The 24,936-nt window shown below is 43.9% G+C and overlaps 1 protein-coding gene across 1 annotated transcript in view; it reads right to left on the reverse strand.

The window, feature by feature from the left end:
• Nucleotides 1-24,936, reverse strand: part of ASPSCR1 (ASPSCR1 tether for SLC2A4, UBX domain containing) — a 67,445-nt gene that overhangs the window by 32,729 nt on the left and 9,780 nt on the right. Inside the window, exons 4-7 of the mRNA XM_081184595.1 lie at nucleotides 19,443-19,543; nucleotides 6,646-6,703; nucleotides 5,521-5,594; nucleotides 3,538-3,940 (exon numbers count right to left, since the gene is read on the reverse strand). Of these exons, the coding sequence (XP_081040721.1) occupies nucleotides 3,538-3,940; nucleotides 5,521-5,594; nucleotides 6,646-6,703; nucleotides 19,443-19,543 (636 nt within the window). The remainder of the gene's footprint in view (nucleotides 1-3,537; nucleotides 3,941-5,520; nucleotides 5,595-6,645; nucleotides 6,704-19,442; nucleotides 19,544-24,936) is intronic.

Consider the following 24,936-nt stretch of genomic DNA (forward strand, 5'->3'; position numbering starts at 1 on the left):
AAAACTGGTGTGTGTTTGTGTGTGGCAAAGACAGCTACTACTCTTAGCAAAGTCTGGAGGAAAAATTAACTCCCACACCACAGATTCCCTATGTGAAGAAGAGAGCCCAGAATCAAGAGCCAGCTAGCATACTGGTGGAAATTCCTGGCTTAATCCGAGAGCACCAAACTACTGCACCAATTACAAGATCACGCAAGGTACAGCAGCCTCTCTCAACCTTAGGTCTCCAGGAGTTGTCGGACTACAACTCCTATCATCCCTAACTACTGGTCCTGCTAGCTAGGAATGTTGGGAGTTAAAGTCAAGGTTCATTTGGGATAATATAATGGGACATTTCACAAGTGTCACATCCCTCTTACCACAGTTCTTCTTCCATCCTTTAATGCCCATTTAATGCTCTACTTCAAGATGGAAGAACTCTTTAAGCCTGGCACACTAACTTCTCCATCACTCCAATATCATTCTCCCATGACAGCACGAAACAAAGTCTGATGATTCCCTGGGAGACACATTTTTGCTCTTTTCCTGGCCTTGCCAGCTCTCGGCAGAACAGAACAACTGGGGGGGGGGGCGTGTAGGGAGAGCACTGGGGGCTGGTGGGTCAGATTAGGTCTGCAGGCCAGAGGTTCTCTATGCCTGCTTTAAGATCTTCAGGTTTTTCCCACCAACTCAATACAACTTGCTTGGTATAAAATTCTTCCATAATCTGAACTGTCAACATTTGTCTCTTCTCTCAGCAGCACTGACTGCTCAATAACTGAAGCAAATCCCAGAAGGGCTCTGTCTAGAAACAAGTAATTGACTTGAGGACAGAAACAATGCAACACATTCCTCTCTACAGACTATTAAACAAACCCAGGACATTGGCAACTTCCAGTGTGGCTAGGGAGGGCTGCCAAAAATGGAGACAAGGGAACAGGACTTTTTGAATACCAAGCCCTTCCAGTAGATCTTCAATATGATGTAATTTACCACGTCAACTTTCAGCTTTGGGTGTACAGTTGCAACAGAGGGGCTGATGGGCAGCACCTCAACTCTCAACACCATCATCAGCCAATGCCTGGAGGGGCTCCATGGTCTGATCATAGCCTTCAGAGAAGGATGTCAAGAACTAGCTATGATGCTCGCATGCAGGTTGCATGACAAGAGTTCTTCAGTGGTCATTTTGTCTGAGATGATTCTTCAATTCTGGAAACCGCTGCAAAAAGCACTTAAGGGAGTAATAAATGTGAAACTGCTAGCCCTCGTTCACTCTCTTCAGTACGCATTTCCAAACCAAAACTCTCAAGAGATCCTTTGCCAACAGTATAACAGGCCATCCATTAGCTCAGTGCTTTGGCCTTGTCACTCAAACCTACCCTTTACACTCCTACATATTACTGCGGTCCACAGTCAAAAGGGTGGCAGGGATTGCTGTGACGTTAAAGCAAGGTGGTGGGGCAAAACCAGCTCCTCTCCCACACTGCAGAAGTCTCTGATCTCTAGGGGAATTTGGAGCTAAGCTACCTTCTAATAATTAATGTTTTGACATCAAAGTATGGCTGGTCTGTAAACCATCCCCAGCCCAGAAGTGGAGGGACGCCGGCACAGATTTTATCCAGCCTCTTCCATCAAATCCAAAAAACCACACACAGGCACAACATTAATGGGAAGATTCTTTTGCTAAAATGGACCTTTGATGTTTAAAAATAATTTGTTTTGTTTTGGGGTTTTTTTTCTTCTTCCCCCTCTGGACTGAAAAGGGACAAAAAGCAGATGCCATGTGGCCAGCCCCATTCTGGAGCTGCTGATGAGAGCAAGGCAAGGGAATGGAAGGAATGGAGGAGGGAGTGCAACGTAATCAATCAGCGGCAGAGGCACCCGAGATCAAAGGGCCTGAAAGCAGCCGTCAGAGTCGCACGCTGTTTAGCAGGAGGGAGGGAAGCCTCCAACAGAACCTGCAGCTGCTCCCGAGACACCGCTCCATCGGCCCTGCTTTCCAACCTTTTTGGCATGTTGATCCACAAGACCAATTTACTTGGTATGCATGGTGACCCACAGATTTGTTGTCACATGAATATAAGGACCTCAGGTCTTTGGCAGCCATCCATTTCGTGCATTTTTAATGGCAGGTTTGCCTAACACGTAATCGTTACTCAAGCTGTCTGGGCAAAAAATTAGCTTCACATCCCTATTAATGTTGAATCTGTTCAAATATTACTCGCTTACAAAGTTGTTCTTATTTTGCTTATGGGAATATAAGGACACCAAGCATCTGATTGCAGAATGTTGCTTTGTAAACTAATAATTTCCTCTAAAACGTACCGTTATACGAGTTTGTTGAACAGGAGGTTTCCTTAGCTACAGGCAAAACCATGTAAGAAGAGTTAAGGCTGGCCTCAATCCAAGTATCAGAACTGAACAAAACTAGCCAACCCTTCAGCTGCATCCTCAAGAATTAAATCATGGTCCTTTTCTAGTCCTGGATGCCAGCAAGGTAGGGCAGCATTCAGTGACACACTCAAGAACCAGAGGTCACAAAGGACCACACAGTTATGAGTGCTCATAGGTATGTATCACCTTGCCAGGGAAACGTTTGCTCTCTGTATCAGAAGCTACACAGGGGAAAAGACCGAGGGCAAATTATATCCTGAGCACATCAGAAAGTTATGCTTAGATTGGGGCAGAGGGAAGGATTGGCTCAATTTCCCTAAAATTTCACTGCTGTTTCACTTACTGTTCCTAATCATTTTCTTTACTCATCTCTCTTAGCTAGCTCAGTCAAAAGGGTCACAAGAGACCAAAACTTCAGGAATTCCACAACAGGAAGGTTTCAGAAGAAAAATGTAGCAAAGTCAATTAAACTATAGTAAACCAGAGGATAATAGCAGTCGCTGCAACACGACTCTCATTTCTGGAGGACAACCCCAATAAGATCTCAGGCTTACTTTCCCCTCCTGATGCATTTGGATGCTAGAAAAGCTGTGAAGCAGCAGAAGTCCTGCTGAGTTAAGGAAGTCAAAGAACCTCTCAACTATGGAATCCATTCAGAGAACAGGAGACAACACCAGAGGAAGCTTTAGTAAATCAAGATCCATTCCAGTTTCAGCAGAAGAGTGCAACTAGCTTCATAGTCTTCTGCCACTGGTTGTGAATGTACAGTTCAGTTTCTGTGCTTAATCCTTCAGTCTGCACAGCAAATCCCTAAGATCTGTGCTGCACTTTTGACTCAGCCCTGTCACTTTCACCTAACTTCACTGGTTCCTAACAACTTGGATTTCAAATGCACCAGATAAGGGCTAAAAATTCCCGCTTTCCCACCAACTTCTTCCACTTTGACTCTTAATACATCAGGTCAAGCAGGCCAAAGATCAAACTCTGCCCAAACTATGTGATGTTCGTCAACATCAGAGGTTGTAGGCCAGAGGTTTACTGTAGGATTACGGGAGTGGAACTCTAACAAGCTTCCTCCATCTCTTCAAAAGCCAGTGCTAAAGGAGGACAAGCAAAGAGAAAATCCCGCCTCCCCAGAACACTGTAAGAAAGCCAAACCACTACCTCTTTTTGTTCCTTTAGCTTTTCTGGACTGTTTTTTAGCTTCTTTGGCTTGGAAGGCCCTCCAGGACTGGATAGAGATGTTGATAGGTTTGGCGATGGCACATCCAATACAGAAGAGCCACCACTCAGACGTTGGCCACCACCTACAAAAGGGACAAATGGGGAAGGCATCGAAGGAGAATGGCAGGTCCCTGAGCTGCTCTGAGATTCTGCACTCCTGTCCTGCTTATCGGTGCTATTGCTGGCAAACACAGCCTCATCGCTGCAGCTTGAAGTTGCTGGGGAGGCAGCTGTATGTGGCACAGCTTCGCTGGAAGGTGACCTTGCTGTCAGATCTTCAGAAGGATATTCACCACTTCCAGCTTCTGCGTGGCCAGAGGTGGTGGACTTCTTTTTGACCACCCTAGACATAAAGGGAAAGAGTGAAGCAGTGGCTGACAGTGGAAACGTTGACTTTTTTCTTATTCACAAACAGCTCAGGCTAAACAAGTTCCCCAAGTCATTTCCTCAAGAAAGGAACAAACAACAACTTCGAAAACTCTGGGCACATAACACTCCACAGAAGCAATGCCTAAAAATAAATGCCACTCTTTACATGAACAAAAGCGGGCATTTTGTCCCAGGGGCTCCAATTTTGGGACGATAAGATCTGGACAAGCAGGAGTAGGTTAAAAAGTTGCAGATCGCAATCCAAGTTCACTGAGCCTCTTATAGGAAAAGAGACCAGCCCTACCCACTATCCCACCATTTTGAACAGTTGCATAATGGACAAAGAGGAAAACGAGTCAGAGCCTACGGCTAATAAAAGTGACCTGAACTAACAGAACACAAATCACAACATACAGATTTATTAATTAACAAGAGTATCCCTATCTTGCAGTCCAGAAAGTAAGTCAGGAGACATACTATGTGGTCAGCCCACTGCAGGAAAACTAGAATCAGTCTTTTCCTTTAATGATGAAGTGGCTCGCAGAACGATAATGAGTAAGGAGCAACGCCACATGTCCCAGGCTAAGGGTGTGTGACTAAGGTAAATACTGGAAGACCTAATCAAGGGTTTGAGTGTCATGCCTGAAATTTTAATTTCAGATGCTAAGGTGTTGCATTCTCCAATACCTGAAGCTGCATGGAAGAGGCAGAAATGCCGCCGCCACCACTAACCCCCCAAATTAGTTATTTCAGGGTTCACAAATAGTCAGTGTTGTATGTTTTAAGAGCTAAAAGACAGTAAACTCAAAATGAACAACTTCAGATTCATGTTAAAAAGTACATCAGCAATCAGCAAGATGGGAAGACTAAGTTTTTCACTGCTGGCAAAAGGAAAAAAGCAAGAGAGCCAGGAAAAACTCACGGGCATATACAATATGGCTACTGGTGTTAAGAAAACCCTGCCCTACATCCTTATCAATCTCATCTCATGTGAAGCTAGTCCTCTCTTGCTTATCACTATTTATAGGGAGGGGTGTATAAGTCAGGGATTGGGAACCAGATGTTTTAGAGACCACATCTCCCACCATCCCTGACCACTGGCACTGCTGGCTGGGGCTGATGGGAATTGGAGCTCGACCACATCTGGAGGGCAACAGGTGACCAATTTCCTGGTGCAGGAGAACATATTCAGGAACCAGTGAAGGCAAACTTTTCCAGCCAGCTGGAATGCTGCAAAACATGGATATATGGTCTGCTAGAAGCAGTTAAAGGTTCTGCTCAGAGTTTCACAGTGCTTCCTCCTGAGTGAAGCAGACAAGCCATTATGAAGAAATTCCTCCCAGCAAAATTGGGGGGTAAGTGGCAGCAGCTGGAGCTACAGAAAGTATATCTAAGCAGCTGTTTCCTAAAAAGGAAAATCCAATCATTATCAAGTACCACAAATATTGGTCTCTGGACATTTCCTTAAATGCATCCCTTATGCAAAATAAATAAATAAATAAAGAGGGAAGCAAAGCGCACTAATAGGGAAGACAGTTTGTTATTTCTCCCAACCTGATGATAGCATTGCCTCCTGTCAGACCAAGCGACTTCAGACTTGTCTTCTCCAAAGCAGTTTTCCCAGTTACCTGCAAAAGAGATGAAGGCAGACATGCTTCTCAGTTATGAAGAGGCTCAACGCTCAGAACTGACACCGAGGAATAATTTGAGGGCTACTTCACATACTCTGTCATACTTGTAAGCTGCTTTATGCTATTTTAAATGTGTTGAGCGTGGAGTCAGGGAAGCTTTGCAGGCATAAAAGGTCCCATGTCCAGTTCTTGGCATCTCCAACTGAAGAGGGATGGGGAACCCACGACCAGATGTTGCCCCAGCCAGCATGGCCAATAGAGATGATGGGAGTGCAGCAACATCTGCAGGGCCACAGGTTTGCTACCCTTGAAAGAAAGGATTCTTGGGTCGTAAGATTCAGAAAGGCAGGTGTTGCTTGAGACATTGGATGCCACTGCCAGTCGGAGTAGACAAATCTGGGTTGAATGAACTACTGTTCTGGCTTGGTATTAAACAACTTCCCAAATTCATGTTCAAGGGGGCAACTTCTCATCCAGAAGGAAGCTCAGAAAAAATAAACTGCCTCCGCCACCCACCCTGCAAGGGCAAACAACCACCCTGTGCCCTTGAAAGATGGCAGAATCAATGTCAACCCCCTCTTAGTCTCAGCATACGGGTGATCTATGCAGACCCAGGGGAAGGATATTGTTTATTTATTTGGGGGAGGGGGAGCCTCCAGAATGCTGACATATAAAGTATTAAACAAAAACAAAAATGCTGCAGAGATCAAAACATGGAAAAAGCAAATATTTATTAAAATCAAACCACTGTTGTGACTCTTGAGCTTTAAAAGAACTTAAAAAAACACACAGACAGGTCATTGAGAATGTTTTATGGGCTCAGAGGCTTGTGCCGAGCGACCCGTGATTATGTTCCAGCAGAGGTTTTTTTTTTCTCCCCCACACAAACACGTCAAGCTTTGAAGAGACCAAAGCTCTTCCATTTCCCTTCTTCAGCAAGCCCAGAGATGGAACACATTTTCCAGGCTGGAAAGCTGTGCAGGGTATATTTTGTTATTTTCAGTGGCAGATGAAGGGGGACGGCTGAGAAGAGGCTTTGTTGACTTACCTCATCTCGCATGTAAATACAGACGGGGGAGGTCTCACAGGGCTGCTCCACGTATACCCTGCAAGGGAAAGGGAAAGCAGGCATGCCCTATTAAGATAATTCTATGCTGGCTTCAAGCCCATTGGAAAAGCAACCTGTCTGACCCAAATCCAAAATATATATCTATATCTTGTGAGATTTTCCAAGTCTGTCCCAATCCAAATATCCTATGGATGTGGATATTCCAAGCCCAGTCTAATTCTATCAATATTAACGCTCAATTTGCAAACCACTATTTTCTCTCAAGTTTTTCTTTCGGGGGGGGGGGGAAGGTTTGCTTCAGAAAAGAGTCATACTGAAACCAACTGTATTACACAGCACCAGGGAATGAATCTTAAAGCACAGCATACAACCTGACTCAGCTTGCAAAAAAGTCCAATTCAGGTTGGTCTTCAAGTGTTGGGTCCTAAAGGTAAAGGACCCTTGACCATTAGGTCCAGTCTTGATTGACTCTGGGGTTGTGGCGCTCATCTCGCTTTATTGGCCGAGTGAGCCGGCGTACAGCTTCCGGGTCATGTGGCCAGCATGACTAAGCCGCTTCTGGCGAGCCAGAGCAGTGCACGGAAATGCCGTTTACCTTCCTGCCGGAGCGGTACCTATTTATCTACTTGTACTTTGACGTGCTTTCGAACTGCTAGGTTGGCAGGAGCAGGGACCGAGCAACAGGAGCTCACCCCGTCGCAGGAATTCGAACCGCCGACCTTCTAATCGGCAAGTGCTAGGCTCTGTGGTTTAACCCACAGCACCACCCTCTTCCTAATCTGGCCCAAAAGACAGTTTCCCTCAGGTCACACACCTGACATCAGGAGGAACATTGGGAGCCTTAATGTGCACTGCCTATTGTTCCTTGGCAATTGGGACTTGTATTCAGTGCCTTTTAAATTTGGTGCTCAATGCAAGTCCCACTGGGATTCGCTCAACTCAAGTTGAGCTGACCCCTACTGAAAGCGGAGCTTGCAGCTGACTGGTGGTGTCTGCAAACCCTGCCTTCGGCGGGGATCTTCCTTTGCAGCCCCACTTGAGTTCAAGCCAGAAAGAAAGAAAGAAAGAAAGAAAGAAAGAAAGAAAGAAAGAAAGAAAGAAAGAAAGAAAGAAAAGAAAAGAAAAGAGTGGCTCTGCACACAAGAGAGCCAGTGTGGTGTAGTGGTTAAGAGCGGTAGACTCGTAATCTGGTGAACCGGGTTCGCATCTCCGCTCCTCCACATGCAGCTGCTGGGTGACCTTGGGCTAGTCACACTTCTCTCAGCCTCACTCACTTCACAGAGTGTTTGTGAGGGAGGAAGGGAAAGGAGAATGTTAGCCACTTTGAGACTCCTTAGGGTAGTGATAAAGCGGGATATCAAATCCAAACTCCTCCAAATTCAAAATAAGGAGGGTGCCTTTTATCATACGTGGTGGGAATGTAGTATTATCAAAAAAAATTGGGAGATGATACATAACGAACTGAAAAATTGATGTTTGTTAAAAAACCAGAAGCATTTTTACTAGGTATTTCTGATCAAGGACTGCCAAAAGAGAAATGGAAAATACAGTGGTGCCTCGCAAGACGAAATTAATTCGTTCCGCAAGTCTCTTCGTCTTGCGAGTTTTTCGTCTTGCGATGCACAGTTTCCCATAGGAATGCATTGAAAATCAATTAATGCGTTCCTAGGGAAACCGCCTTCAGACCAGGTCCGGGGACAGTCTGTCCCCGGACCTCTTCTGAAGGCTGGGGGGGGGGGAACAAGGGCTTTTCTTCCCACCCCCAGCATTTTAAAAAACCCCGGGACAGCGGAGGACTTCTCCGCTGTCCGGGCGATCTTAAAATGCTGGCGGGCGGCATTTTAAAATCGCCCCGGGACAGCGGAGGACTTCTCCGCTGTCCGGGGCGATTTAAAAGCCCCTGGGAAGGCAGGCAGGGGGGACAAAGACTTTTGCCCCCCGCCAGCCTTCAGAAGAGGTCCTGGACCTCTTCTGAAGGCGGGCGGGGGGCGAAAGTCTTTGCTCCCCCCCCGCCTGCCTTCAAAAGCCCTCCGGGACAGGCAGGCGGGGGGAGCAAAGACTTTCGCCCCCCGCCCGCCTTCAGAAGGTGTTCCCTCCCCGCCGCCCGGCTTCGGAACGATGCTCCGAAGCCGGGCGGCGGGGGCAGGCGTTCCCTCCCCGCCGCCCGGCTTCGGAACGGTGCTCCGAAGCCGGGCGGCGGGGCGGGAACGCTTCGGAGCATTGTTCCCGCCCCGCCGCCCGGCTTCGGAGCACCGTTCCGAAGCCGGGCGGCGGGGGCAGGCGTTCCCGCCCCGCCGCCCGGCTTCGGAGCATCGTTCCGAAGCCCGGCGGCGGCGGGAGGAGGCGCTCCCGCCCCGCCGCCCGGCTTCGGAGGAGGTCCGAGGACAGTGGGGAAGACGTGCTGCGCTTCCCCGCTGTCCCGGATATTTCCCTATGGGCTGTCGTCTTGCGAAGCAAGCCCATAGGGAAATTCATCTTGCGAAGCGCCTCCAAAACGGAAAACCCTTTCGTCTAGCGGGTTTTCCGTCTTGCGAGGCGTTCGTCTTGCGAGGTACCACTGTATTCATGTACGCGACAACAGCGGCAAGAATCCTAATAGCACAAAACTGGAAGACTGGAGAAATACATTCGAAAGCACAAGGGCAGGAAAAATTGATGAACTACATGGAATTAGCAAAGCTAACGGATAAGCTACATGAAAAAGACAATAGTGATTTAGAAAAAGAATGGGAACCTTTCATAAACTATCTGAAGAAACAACTGAAAGAAATGGACTCGGTGGCAGGATTTGAATAAGGATTCACAACTTTACTTAACAAAATGCATGAGGAATAACACTGTAATAACATTTTGACAGATAAGGAATAGCAGATTGTATCATTTAATGTAACAAGCCAGAGGGCGAAGCTGAAGGAAGTCAATGGGAAGCGGGGCGGGGGGGAAATGTAGAATGTATGTTTGGAAATGATTTTGATACTTGTTGTTAGAAAAGAAAACTAATAAAAATTAGATACAAAAGAAGGAAAGAAAGAAAACTTGTAAGGCTGAGCTTCAGGGGTCAGCTGTGTGCCTACACACAAGTCTCCTCTGGATAACTTCCCTCAGTTTTTGCAAAGAGGGAGGAGCTAGTTGAAACCACTCTATGGCTGCCACAGTGCAGTTTACGTTTCCCTTAGGAAATGAAAGGGCCAAAGAAGGAAATGTACAAAAATGGTGGGAGGCAGGAGGAGGAGGATGGAAAGGAAAGAGAAAGACGGAAGGAGACATCAAGGACGGAGAATGGAGGAAGGACATTGCAGCAGGCCCTACGGTAGTGTTGGAGAATGTTACGCTGATGTCTGGGTGCATTTTAGTGAATCTGGTGGTTTCATAATCTCTGGATTTTTTATTGTTCAAACAGGGGCGTATGGCTGTGGCTATGGGTACAGTGGTACCTCTAGTTGCGGACACGATTCGCACCCTGAAAAGTCCGCAACTAGAGCGGTGCTTCTGCGACTCAGCAGTAACATCTAGACCAAAGGAGCATTTCAGCCCTGTTCTTGAGTTTGTTTAAAATCATTTAAGGTTTATGATTTCTCTATCTCCTTCTGAGGAAACTGAATAGTTCAGTGAAATGAGGTTTGTAGCCGGCATCCCATTAAGGCTTTGTTCAATTCTAGGTTTTTCTAATTTTTTCCTTAAACTTTTTGATTTATGTTATTTAGTTTAATTCCATAAGATAATATTTCTAGTAGATTACTTCTCGTTTCAGGGATTTTAATGGTATTTTATTTGTTTTGTGTAATTTCTCGGTTCCGTGACTGTCTTTTTTCGATTGTTATCTGAATATATTAGAAGCTGATAAAGCTTTTCTCCATGATATTAAGGGGAGGGCCTTTGTGGTGGTAGTACCCTGAATATTAAATTCTCTCCTCATTGAGGCTTGCCTGGTGGTACCTATATTAAAGTCCTTTCAGCATAAATCGAACACCTTTTTATTCTCCCAGGCATTTTAGAAGTTCATTTTTTTGACATTGGACCAGATTACTTCTGCTTAGGTTTTAAATGATGTTTTGATGTTTGTTCTGTTTTTTAGGCAGGAAACTATTTTCTTTAATATTTTAATTAATATGTAAGTGTTTATTGTCTTAACTCTGTGTGAACCACCAGAAGACATAGTTGACTGAGTGGCTAATAAATGTTCTAAATAAATATTATTAAAATATTCATTTGTTGATTTCTGTGTGCGGTAGCAACTGACATTGAAAGGAAGACCGTGTGTGTATGTGTGTGTTTTCTAGTTGGTTAGCATCCCTACTGTAGAAAAAAGGTGTAGAGCTAAAGGCTAAGGCAAATTAGTAAGCCTAAAGGTACTCCCAGCATTTGTGAATATGCTTTGCACCCCTGCCTACTGGATACTTGCCTGTGGAAGAAGGCTATTGCTGCTAACAAATTTATACAGAAGGAATAGAGAAAAGTATATCCAAAACCCAGCAAGAAGACTTCATTCCGAACTCCAACTCAATTCTTGTTTAGGACTGAATCAGGCCTAGGGAAGATGGAATGTTGCTCTTTCCTGAAGCAGAATCTGTCATGCCCAAGTTCAGTTTAGAATTATGAGATTTCAGGCACCAAACAAAAATACTTGGTCGAGGCAGTAAAATAAGAGTGCCTCAAAGGCATTCTATGTTATATTCACCAGCACCACAAAATGAATGGTTAGCACTGAAAGGCTGAAAGGAAAGGACCAACAAGATTTAAGCCTAGTGGGACTGGATTTTAAGGAGGTTTTCTTTTTGGAAGGGTGGGCAGGAATTAGTAGAATAGCACACCTTCTTAGATTCACACCTCCTACATAAAGTCATGTGGCAAATGTCCTAAATAATAACCCGTAGTTCATTCTCCAAGAAGACAGCAACTGCCAACAAGACACATAATGGACCATACTGTAGACTCCCATTAGTATCCAACAAAAAAATGGGTTTTATAAGGAAGTTCCCAATCTTTGTAGAGATGTCTCTTCAAACTCTCTCACCGCCTTCCACCTCCGTTAAACTACATGGTTAAAGCAAAATAATTCTACCCACAATTTTTTCCAGCAGTGGGGGAAGAATAGTGTGCAGCAGCCCAGTTCACTCAAATGGAGAAAACCATTTCCTGTTTGACCAGTAAGCATTTGGTGAAACAGAAAAAGTGTCATGCCAACATTAAGGGTTGAGTGGTACCTAACCAATATTTCCAATACAGAACGTGTTTCATGTTGGCAGATGTGAAGCTATGCTCCTGCAAAAGGAGAAGAATGACACATGCCTAAACTACAGGCTTTGGAAACTGGAACTTACTCAGGACAGTTCTACAATAACAGTTCTTAACAGTAAATGTCAAGGTCAAGCTCAAAAGAGCACCCTGCCAATGACAAACCTGCAAGCACAGAAGAGGAGCTGCAGGATTCCTAAAAAGCCTTCTCTCTGAGCATGACATTTGTGTAATAATCAATTTCATTCTATAGAAGCAGTGCAAATCAGAAAGGTGAGCTAAGGATAAGGTCACACAGCAGAATTTTCTTCAGGATGCTTTAAATAACCTGCTGCTAATGGAACCCTTGGAGTTGCTTGTGTCACTGCTAACTATTCCAATGTTTAGCCATCGTTGAGGATTTCTGGCAAAAAACATCCCACAGCAGATTTGTCTCCTAAGTAAATTCTTGCTTTCAAAGCAGGAGTTCTATCTAACAGGTTTCCAACACTCTTTGGATTGATGTTCCATACTCTGTTTCCCTGAACCGTACCTTGCAAAGGAAGCATTCTAAACTAAGGCCCTTCCTTTTCAAGTTGCCTTACTCCACTTTCCTGTTATTTTCTTCTTACGCTAATAACTTCCACGTGATATGTTCAGAATACCAAAGACATGGTGGGTACTTCCTCAAACCCAAAATAAAAAGCTACAAGAGCAGTATGGCGTACAGGTGACAGTTCTCTGCAAAAGTCAGGTCTGAAGCTGGGATTCAGTTAACTGGCACTGCTAGCGGAAGCCTATACAAGGACCTTCATTAGAAATACAAGGCTTTTCCCTCTCCCCTCGCACCCCACACCTTCCCAATTTGCTGGGGGGAGGGAGGCAGGAGAACCCCCAGAGGAGCCCCCAGGGAGGAGGAGGAGAGGGGAGATTATTCCATTGGACAAGCAGAAATGCATGTCCTGATGGAACATTTGTAACAGCATGTTGCTGAATTCCTCCCGACATGTTTAACATGCAAGGCTACACAAGAATGCAGGGATCTGATAGATAAGCTAAAAGGGCCGCCCCTCTAAATCTGGATAGCCCGGGCATTAATATCCCAAGACTGTGTCTCCCTGATCAAGCCTCTGCAAAAGATGACACACACATAGCCCCAAGAGATGAGATTGTATGCAATAGTTGGGAGCCAGCAGGCCCCTCCTCCAGCTGCTGCTAATCCATTACGTGCATTCTCTGAGGCAAGCAGACACATCAAACAGGCTGCCATTTCTTTGATGTGCTGTTCTTCAGAAGGGGAACAGCAGGCAGATTAGATTCCCTCATGTAGGGATCTGACAGGGCCTGTAAACATCTTGTGTAAGGACTAGAGCATGCCGAAGGAGGAGGAGGAGGAGGTGGAGCAGTTCACAATAGCTTCCAGACCTTCTTCAGACCTAATTAGCAGAAATGGACACAAGGGACCTGGGGGGAAATTCCAGTGGGTTTACCATACTTATCCCCCTTGTGCTCCAAGAAGAGTTTCAGAACTCCAAGTAAACTCTCCAAATGGGGCTGCCAAAGGAGGATGCAGAAGGGTCAAGCAGCTAGACAAACAGCTGTGGCTACCAGCATCCATGCTAAAACAGCTACTGAGCCAGATGGCTTACAAAACTCAGAAGCACCCCAACTTACACAACAACCAAATGCAGCCAGGAAGATCACCAGCTCAGTTCACTACTCTGCCAGATCACGTATGGCTTTTTAGTGTTCCTAATTTTTTAAAAGCAGAATACCATCCAAATGGCTGCCTTCCCATCCCGGAGGGCAGAATATCCCAGCTGTCTGTCGTGGACTGAAATTAATAATAATTAGAACTTCTGTTAGTGCTTCTCATCTTCAAAAGAGATGCTTCATCAGCACTGTCATACCTAAACCACAATAAGCCAAATGTCTGCGAAAGAGAAAGAAAAATGCCAGCTGATAAACAAAGCAAAGATATTGCAGAGACCAAGAAGCCATGCTCAGGGGGTATGCACTCATCTCAGAAGCGATAGTTTCATTGGGCAAACATATGAAGCTGCCAAAGACCAAGTCAGACCAGTGGCCTATCTAACTCACTCAGACTGGCAGCAGCTCTCCAAGGATCTCTGGATCATGGTACCCAAAATTTGTTAGTTTGTTTTAAATGGATACACTAGGGCACCGAGACACTTATTCATGTAAAGAGTCTGCCATGGCCCTGCCCCTAGGTAAGACCACAATTTTAGTTCTTAAGGTGAGTTTCACTGGTATTTCTTGTATTTCTTTTTAGAGAGAGAGTTCTCTATTAAACACGTTTAAGGACCAAAGTAGTGGCACCAGCCTAGCCACATCATTGGGCAGCGAGCACTACTCTCCAAATTTTAAGAGCTTCCGAAATTCTCTGAAAGCAACACCAGACCCAAAATTTATAAATATATACATCCTGCCACTTCATGAAATGGTCAAGAGAGAGAGGACGTAGGGCAGGGAGAGGAAGCAGTGTGAAGACGAAACTTCCAGACTACTTTAAGAGAAGGAAACAGGAATAAGAAGTGTGCAATAAATCCTCCAAAATAAGCAAGCAGATTCCCAACTTCAGTAGGATCACTTGTAAGGGACAGAAGAAGAAACGTATGCCTATGGCAAAAGGAGGGAACATAAATTTAAGTAAATAGCAGGCTTCCAAAGAGAAAAGACAGCAACAACATGTGACACCAGCAGCATGAACAGAGTAAACTTGTATTCTGCTTTATGATCAGAAGCCAACCAAATTAGGCTAGGGGAAAAAACCAATAAAAAATTTAAATTAAATGCAGCCTTTTGAAATACAGTTAGAGCCTCCCCAAGAGTTGAGCAGATGCCCTGGAATCAATTCAGTATTCAAGCAACAAATTAAAAAAACTAGTAGGACCCCCAAAATCATTGATACTGAAGTAGGATTTTCCATACACAGAGTTCTTCAAAATAACATTAGCTCATGAAATAAGATGACAGCATGCCACAAAACCAAGAGCAGGGGGAAATCTACCAAATGAACCAAACCCTTCTTGTTTTGTATTGCCCTTCCAGTGAATTTCTTATACGTCACAGAACTCTGGAAGGAAAAATATTTTGAAACATGAACAGTTTTGTGGCATCGAGACCTGACAGATGCAATAGACAAAACAAGTTTCTAGGAAGATAGGTATGATGTGCTATAAAAGTCGTAGAGCAAGAGTTGAAAAGCTTTAAACACTAGTGGGGGTAAAAATAAAAATAAAAAAAGCTATAGAAGCTGCAATACTTCCCTACAGCACAGAAACTATGGAAGATGTAATAGAATGTCATCTGGATGGTCTGACTCTGTATAAGGTAGTTTCCCAATTTCAGAACTTTGAGGAGTACCTCTCATGCTTTGTGTGCTGAGGCACGCTGATGTGCTGCCATAGAACTGGCAGCATGTCACACAAATTAAATAATGAAAGACTTTTGTGAGCCCAACTTTTCACCAAAAGAACTAGCGACCTGCTACATCTTTTCTATAATTCACTGCTCCAGTCTCACCTCCTTCCAATCAGCCTCTGTTGAAGGTGATTAGTTTTACTGTGTCTTTGCATGTGAAGTGACTTCTGATGGAGACACATAGCAGAATTACCTGAAGTCAGAGGAGGCCAGGAAGAAGGCCCAGATCAACAACTCAGGAACTCCTCCAAGTGTGGCTATTCTTGTGCTCACTAAGAGCTTTAAGAACTAGCTGCATTTTCAATTTTAATTCAGGAAACAGAAGTATATATCCCATGATAAAGTACGGGAGATGACGGCTTAAAGATTTCATAATCATAGAATAATCCATGAAAAATTCTGCATGTCAAGATGCATTTGGAGTTCACACTAAATCATGGATTATCGTGACAGGAACAAGTCTACTTTGCTTCTCGTCTCACGCACTGACCCCTACTCTACAAGCTCCACCGCCAGCACCCCAGTGTACACTACGGTGTCCTCAACCTTCCCTGGCAGTGAGAGCAGAAGGTCTGCAGGAGGCTTTTACTCATGCTTGCGTGAAGACAAGTAGAATCCTCTGATAAAACAGGCTCCCTGATTGCAAGGAGTCTACTCACAAAAACACACAATCAAGCAAACACAAACAGAGGTTTCCTACAGATCTTCTCCATACAAACATGGGGAAGCCCAGGGACTGAGGAGCAATGCACAGGAAGATATTAAGGACGGGGCTTGCATGCACCCCCCTGCCCCCTTCCAACACTTTGAGCATTTGCATAATCAGGTAAATTCCTAATAAGAGTCAGCAAAGTAAGGCCTGAGGGAATTTGTGTATGGTAATAAACAGAATATGGGACGCGGGTGGCGCGGTGGGTTAAACCACAGAGCCTAGCACTTGCCGATCAGAAGGTTGGCGGTTCGGATCCCCGCGATGGGGTGAGCTCCTGTTGCTCAGTCCCTGTTCCTGCCAACCTAGCAGTCCGAGAGCACATCAAATGCAAGTAGATAAATAGGTACCGCTCCGGCAGGAAGGTAAACGGCATTTCCGTGCACTGCTCTGGTTCGCCAGAAGCGGCTTAGTCATGCTGGCCACATGACCCGGAAGCTGTACGCCGGCTCACTCGGCCAATAAAGCGAGATGAGCGCCACAACCCCAGAGTCAGTCAAGACTGGACCTAATGGGGTCAAGGGTCCTTTACCTTTAGGACCCAACACTTGAAGACCAACCTGAATTGGACCAATAAAGCGAGATGAGTGCCGCAACCCCAGAGTCGGCCATGACTGGACCTAATGGTCAGGGGTCCCTTTACCTTTAATAAACAGAGCAATCTTTACACAGATCCATCAGTAGGGGCTGAACTACAGAAGAAGACTGCCAAGTGGATCCGAGGTAATCCCTAGTTGGGGGTTTCTACAGAGTGTGGTGTGCACTGTGTACAATAAAGCCATTAGATGTGAGCCAGCACATGGAGAAAGGGCTAACAGGTATATCTTTTGTAAACGTCTGAAATTAGGAGTGCTCTGTGGCAGTCACAGAACGATGCAGATAGACATAAACAATATTACTTGTGAGGTTAATGTCTCCAATGTGTCGGGCAGGAGGGGGGACGGGCAGGAATACAGAGACTGCAAATCCACTAGCTGGCAAAGAAATAGCACTCATCTGCTTGTTGTTATTCATACCAGAGTCCAAGCTGGCCCACCCACCCCTTTCCTGGTAGTTCTATCATTTCAGCTTTAGAAGTCCTGGTACGACAGTAGGTCGATGACTCCTCTAGATGATTGTTGGAATGGTTTCTGAGCCCGAAAGAAACAACCGCCAATTACACAATCCTACGACGCAGCACGTGGACTACAGAAAAAGACCTTTAAATAGAACGGGAGCCAAGAGCTCCCACTGGATCAGAAAGAGAACTTGGAACGAATTCAAGAAGCAGAGATGACAGAAACCGTACGAGGCTGAGAGCCCCTTCCCAAGTGTTAGAAGATTTGCCTAATAAGTGAATGTGATGGGGGGTGGGAGAGAGAGAGAGAGAGAGAGAGAGAGAGAGAGAGAGAGAGAGAGAATGTGTTAAAGACGCTCCAATATAATTTGTAGCAATCACCCTCGATTTATGAAGTTCAGCCTTCCATGCCACAAAAAAGAAACAAAGTTAAGCAACAAAATTGTCTTGGAGTACGGATCATTCGTTTGACATTTTGGTTTGAAAGAGCACCTTTTGTTCTTGAATCCTCTTCAGGAAGAAGGAAAGCACTAAATGTAGGCTGCAGCAAGAGGGAGGCAAACCCTCACAGAAGCTTTCTAATACAGAGATGCTATATTGGAAGTGTAGACCGCTTCCAGGTTAGAACAAGGCCTTTCTCCACTATAACCATAACTCAGCAAAGGTTTGAAAAAGCCCATTCAGTCAACACCATGAGCTGCAAGCATGCTTGGAACTTCTCTGCACAGTCAAAAGTGTGCTCAATCAAGTTCTAGCCATGGCACAATTCTCTTACACATCCCCTTTCAATCCCATCTGTGCATATGGGATTGCATACAATACAACCCTTCTAACAAACAAAAACAAAAAAGGGATCATTAAAAATATAACTATGAATAACATGATGATACTGTTACTCAACTTGTGAAATGTACACAAGAACGACTGGGTTTTAATTTCTCTTTTCCTTTGCTTTCTTTTTGTTAAATATGTCATTTCTATTGTTTTATTACTTTTGAATATAAATGATTTTTTAAATGAAAAATGGGGGGGGAGAGAGCAGGAGCATACAACCACTGAAGACTGAAATAAAACACTGTGTTGGGGGTGGGGTGGGAAGAGAAAGGAAGTTGTGTTTGTCTCGCCAGTCATATGGCACAATAGCTCGTGGCACTTGTGCAACCACATTTCATATAGCAACCAAAACAGCAGCAAATGTACCCTCCTGGTGAAAAAAATCACATCATCCTAGATAAAAAATGTTGTGTCTGAAGCGGCAGTTCAAAGGATACTGAGGCAGGCACACACAGACACGCGAACAATGTACAGTCATTGATATACAAAATGCATGTTAATGGCACAATAAACTGACTGTGAAGAAGTACCCCTGGAGAAAACACACACACATACACGGCTTAACAGGGTGTGTGGGTGTATCAAAAGCTGCTTTGGAAGTGTGCAAGAGGTAGCAAAGAAGAAGCAGAGGAAAAGAGGCACTTGAATGAGATATAAAAGAGGCACTCTAATGAGATATAAAACGGTATGTTTGGACAAAGGCACAAGTCCTCTTCAAGTGCTCAAAAGAACACATGAGGACTTAAACTGGGTAGGGGGTGTGAATGTGCGTGCACACACACTCTACCTAATTTTCAGTACTCGTATGTTCTTCTGAATGCATGAAAACTGACGGCTACATTTTAAACACTATGGGCAGGGAGGGGTGATTTGAAGCAAGGAACTGATAGGTTAGGTAGGAAAGGGTTAGCTGCTCCCTTCCCTCACCACTTCTCAGCTGAACCCTTCCACAGTATCTGTTAACTCACAGAAAGGGCATCGGGCTGCAGTTACATGCCTTTGTGTGTAATGAGTAGTTTGGACCTAGTGGTGTATCCTCCCGTTTTTCTGCTGGGAGCTAAACGAAACAGGAAAGAGGATAAGAAGTCTGAAAATGGCAAAGTACTTAACCAATACTCTCTTGCCAGCATTATTCTCTTCGAATGCAGACTGAGCTATCATCCGCTTCCATTGCTGAACCCCCGCTTTTAAGCAGTGATTCCAGCTTCCTTAAAGGAAACTAGCAGTTTTTGCCCTGAATGAATCAAAGTTCCAGGACAATGATGAAAGGTGATCCCATTTGCAGTATAACCCAGTCCTGCCCAAAGCAACTGTCATTAGTGAACAAATAGTGAACAAAGCGCTATGAAGCATAACAATCATATTAAATACAGTCATTAATCTGAAAAGTATTCATTAGTGGAGCCTTATTCAAGTAGCAGCACAGAATCTATTCATTCCTGACATCTTAACCGTCTGTGCTTTTCATCTTCAGCTTTCTGAAACATTTCTCTCTCATCGCTCTCTGTTTGCACTCACCTGGTCTGTGCAAAGTGGTTAAGAATATCCCACAAGGTCTGACTGGAGCAAAACGTGTCTTGGAGCCTAGAGCAATCATCCAGCTGCAGCACAATCCGTACCTAGGAGGTAGAACCCAGGGAATTAGAACAGAATATATATGTCCCAAATAACTAATGGCAGAACAGTATTTGGCAAGTTGCTTAAGGTCACATCTGGCAAGTCAGCCATCCAGGGTCATGTCAGGCCAACTGTATCCTGACCTCCCCATCCAGAATTTTGACTAATGCTTCAGACCAATAGATATCAGCACATACAGTGACCCAAAAAACCAAACAGATCATGTGGATCAAATTGCAGTTCCATTATTGTCTCTCTAGAGACATGCATACAAGGCTTAGATGGCAGAACTATATTTTGAACAAAACCACACTGCAGAGTCCATGGACTGCACTACTTCACACTTCAAGTGAGGGATGATATTTGTCGATGGCCGCCTGTGCAGAAAAGTAGAACATTGGGGAGAATCAAGGAGAGAATCAAGTTATTCCATGGGAACTCTATCATTCTATGATTGGAAGTGTTCCTAATTCAAAAAAGGCTGTTTACAATACCTAATTGTCTTGACCCATCTGCATTCAACTGCATCCTGACCGGTCCTGAAAAAAACTGCAGCAGGAGTGCAGAATGGAAAGTTATATGAACTTGGGTGCTTACTGTACTTGGCTATCAGTTTCATCGCCTGGGGTCAATGCTGGTATACACGATGTGGTTGGACTTTGACATACTTCAAATGAGCAATAATCAGAGGTGTTTGAGTTTCTTCGTATATGCAATTACCTCCTTGGCTCCACAGAAAACAGGGAGATATAAAAAGACTGGATCACAAACAGAGTTCCTTAGGGTAGCTATGAAACTGGACTATTAACATTTGTGGGTAACTGTCATAGAGGGTTGTGCAGACTTAAGAGCTCCTCCAGTTTGCATGTCTACTCTACTATAAAATAATTTCAAATAAAAGGTAGTCACAACAGCAAGCATGTGCATGTTTTGCCAACAGTATATATATATTTTTTTGGTGTTCACATCTGTTTTTGCCAGTTAGTTCTATTGGCTTGGTAGTTAGGCATGGCTGCAGACACAATATATGTTACTGAAGTTTTCTTTTTCATGGGCAAAGACAGCTAGGCCTCACTATGCTAAGTCAGAAACAAGAGGACATTTGGCATAATCACAGGGATCCACAACTAAGGAAAAAAGAGCATTAGGGTGGGATAACAAACAAAGGAATGCCACTAAGAAATCCTTGTAGAGATATCCCAATATCCATAGGAGTTTGTGTGCAGGCACACACAATAAGATATGTTTTCTCCCATGTATAAGTTCCTTAGAACTCATGATAAGGTATCTTATTCAAAATAGCTCTTCTTCTCACTAGGCTAGATCTCATCTGAAGTCTAAAAACACTGAATAATTAGCTTCCCTATGTCTATAGGAAAGTTATTTTACACTTTAGATCTGTTCTCACCACTGCACATGATCCTGGGATCCTGTCACAGGCAACTTTAAATCTCGTAGCCACTGGGGAAAAACAACCCGTCCAAAAACCGGACCTGAAACACGTTCATTCAGAGGTAGATTTATTTCTCACTCTGAAAGCAGAATTAAGAAAAGCTGAATGCTTCCAATGTAAATTAATTACCTCTTTAGCAAGGAATTTCACTTGCACAATGTTAAAAATGGCCAACTAGTAGATCCAAAAGAAGAAGGAAGCAGCCATAGTTCAAAAGGGGCTGCGTCTGACGAAGGCAGTCATGGACAAAACGATAAAGGGAAAGTCAATCAAAAGTTCCCTTTGGGAGAAGCCATCATGGAGGAAGTTTGGTCAGAAACTGCAATCACTTCTGACCAGCACAAACCTAATTTCCATTTGAGAACACTCTTCATCTGACACGCCACATGGTCAACTCAGCCCCTGGATTTTTGTGATATAAAATAATGCTTGACTTAAATAACTGTGCAACTGTGCAACGGACATGGGCAAGAAAAATCTCCTTTATGGAGAACAGAACTTTCCCCTCCTAAGCCATGGATCTGAGAACCATCTACACTATCAACTGCAATCTGAAAGCCTGAGCCAGTAAATGACATGCAGGGGTGGTCCAATGACGTCTATAAACATTCAACAACAAGCAACTCCTGCAAACACAGAATTCGTGTTCTTTTTATGATAGCTTTCACCATAACTGGGAGGGCAAAACGCTCTTTTTAACAAGCAGATTCTTTGAGAAAACACCAATGAAATCTCCAGAGTTGGCAATGGGGCAAGAGCGCTGAACCACCATCCCACTGAACTCATTCTGCACATAGGCCTCATCACCGAAGCATCCAAGGGTTCTGGGGAAAGAGACAGACACAACAAAATCCTTCCAAGATTTTAACAAGAGTTTTTTTTAAAGTGAACCCTATACACCATAAAATCCAGCGTGGCCTAGTGCTTTCGTTGGCAGGGTATGATTGCACCACGACCGAGAGATGTGACCTGCTTGGAGCCAGCAGCACGCCCCTAGGAAGCGGAGCTTCAGACACTCAGCACAAGGGCCAAAGTAGTTTCATCCTATCACTGTCATGGCTTTCCCTGTTTCTTCATTGCCCAAGACCAGCCTCTGGATTATCCTTGGCTGCATAAGGGTGCCGACAACTGACATCACCGGGCTAGAAGCCTTTTGCCCAGAAATCCACTCTGCCAATTGCATCAGTTTTTTAGGCAGCAGTTCAAAGCCAGTCATGACACGAAAGTCATATTCAGGCAATTAAATGAAAACTTCACAGAAATCCCAAGCTACGTATAAATATTAATCTTTTTATCCAGCAAACAGAGAGCCATGCCAATTAGTTTCTAAGTTTACAAACACACGAGTACAAGACTGATGAGCGGCTAAAGTGCTGTGTTAGTTCTTTGTAACAGTACACTTCCCCTGACCACTGAGGAATCTGCTTTCATTGCCTTACGTACATGTATTTCAAAAGCCAGAAAGAAAGAAGATGTGGACTCAAATTCAATAAAGAGGACATGAATTAAAGAGGACAGTTCTTAACAGTTGTGGTCTAGAAAATTTCACAGCTTGCTTCCAGTCAGGATGTACATATCCTGTGTTTTCATCATGCTATCAAAGCCACAAATTATTCAGTTACACTATCACTATTTACCAGTTGAAGGCACTAACACTGGGAGATAGGACATAGTATGCTGATTTTGCTCATGTAAAGGCCACTGGGAAATACAATAAACACTACAAAATATATATTATTTACCATATTGGCCTGAATGTAAGCCACACCTCTTTTTAGAAATTCCGACTGTGAAAAGTTAAAGTGCGACTTAAATTTGCGACCTTACAAAAATTGGCTTTTTTACGATATTGCTGGTGAAACAGACATACAGTAGAATGGAACGGGTGTGAGTCCCTGCATAATTTTAAGGGTCAGCTTATATTCAGGTATTGTCTTTTTTTCTTTTTCCCTGTGAATTTTAAAGGTGTGGCTTATATTCGGTTGCGGCTTATATTTGGGCCAATACCGTATATGTTGTAACTCACCTTGAGACTATTTTTCAGTAGTAGGGGGGTCTCAGAAATTAAATAATATGCAAATAACTTCACCTAGCATCGCAGCCGCAGAGGAAGACATCTTTATTATTATTTATTTATTGAATCTCTATACAGCCCTATACTCAGAGGTCTCAGGGTGGTTCACGGAACAAAATCAAAATATAAAACCACAAAATATATAATCATAATAAAAGCAACAACCCAATAAACCCCCCGCCCCGCCCCCCAAAAAACCAACAATTTAAAAGGGTATTATTATTTAGCAAAACTAATTTGAGAAATTATGCAGCTATTTAAAAACTCTTTTGGAATGCGATATTATGGTCCTTGCAACCAACCAGCCAACAAAACCAAATGCCATATAACAGATTTTCATAAACTGCTTGGAGGTTTGCTTACAATGAAGCAGTATACTCAGTTCGTTAAATATATATATTGCCCCAATTCATACATCACATTTAGCCACAGTTTTTAGCTAACTATAGTTTAATGGGAACGAGAATTAGCTGAGATTCCTGTATCTTCCCGCTGTTGCCACACTATATAATAAATATGTCACAGCCAAACAAGTTGTATCAACTGAATTCTGGCTCATAATTCCCCCAAACTATGAGTGGGAAACCAAGAATAAGCCTTGGTTACCGCTCATGGCTTGTTTGGAGAGAAACAAACCAGAAGCTGAGGTTCAGATGACACAACAGTGCAGCAGAAGCAGGGAGAGAAGTGTCACAGAGAAGCTTTTAAGCAGCAAACCCCAACAGGTTTACTCAAAACCAGGGCTGGGGAACCTTGGGCGCTCCAGATATCATTGAAATCCATCACCATTGACCTTGCTGGCTGGAGTTGATGGGAGCTGGGCAATATCTGGAGGCTCAAAGGTTCCTCAGGCCTGCACTAAAACATAGTTCATTTTAAACTATGGGTTAATATGGCACGCAAGGCCCAGGCCATTGCCAGCCAACACAATTTAAGATCATCCTTTGAGGTGTCTAATTTTCAAGTTAAGGTAGTTTAATGACATACAGTGGTACCTCGGGTTACATACGCTTCAGGTTACATATGCTTCAGGTTACAGACTCCACTAACCCAGAAATATTACCTCAGGTTAAGAACTTTGCTTCAGGATGAGAACAGAAATCATGCAGTGGCGGCGTGGCAGCAGCAGGAGGCCCCATTGACTAAAGTGGTGCTTCAGGTTAAGAACAGTTTCAGGTTAAGAACGGACCTCCAGAACGAATTACCGTATTTTTTGCACCATAACACTCACTTTTTTCCTCCTAAAAAGTAAGGGGAAATGTCTGTGTGTGTTATGGAGGGAATGCCTACGGGTGGCATGCCTACGGATTTTCCTCCTCTAAAAACTATGTGCGTGTTATGGTCGGGTGCGTGTTATAGAGCGAAAAATACGGTAAGTACTTAACCTGAGGTATCACTGTATACAGTTTAACTAGAATTCCCAGCCTCCCTATTTGCTATGCTGGCTGAAGCTGATGGGAACTGGAGCCCAACAAGGTTTCCGGAGTTGCAGACAACAAAGCAGTCAAGGTTTATAATTTAATTACCAGTACTGACAACATAACAAACCAAGACTCGGCACAAGGGGCTTATTTATTTAAAGCACGTTAAAATCCCATTCTTCAACCAAAAAATGCCCTCAGTCTCACATAAAAATATCAGTGAGAAGACGCCACTCCTTGCCCATCTCCCCCACTAGTTGTCTCTGCCCTCTGGAATTGTCAGTTTCGGTTCAAGAAGCTCTTTCACAGACTTTAACAAACCACTTCTAATGAACTGAGTCACATTCCTTATAGTAAAAGTTTGAAATTAACAGAATTAGGCATTGCTTAGCCTTGTTACTAACTCAACTGATAAATCTTGATTTCTGCAACTAGTTATTTAGTCAT

This window comes from Podarcis bocagei (assembly GCF_964188305.1).
Source record: "Podarcis bocagei genome assembly, chromosome: 2".
Taxonomy (NCBI): Eukaryota; Metazoa; Chordata; class Lepidosauria; order Squamata; family Lacertidae; genus Podarcis; species Podarcis bocagei.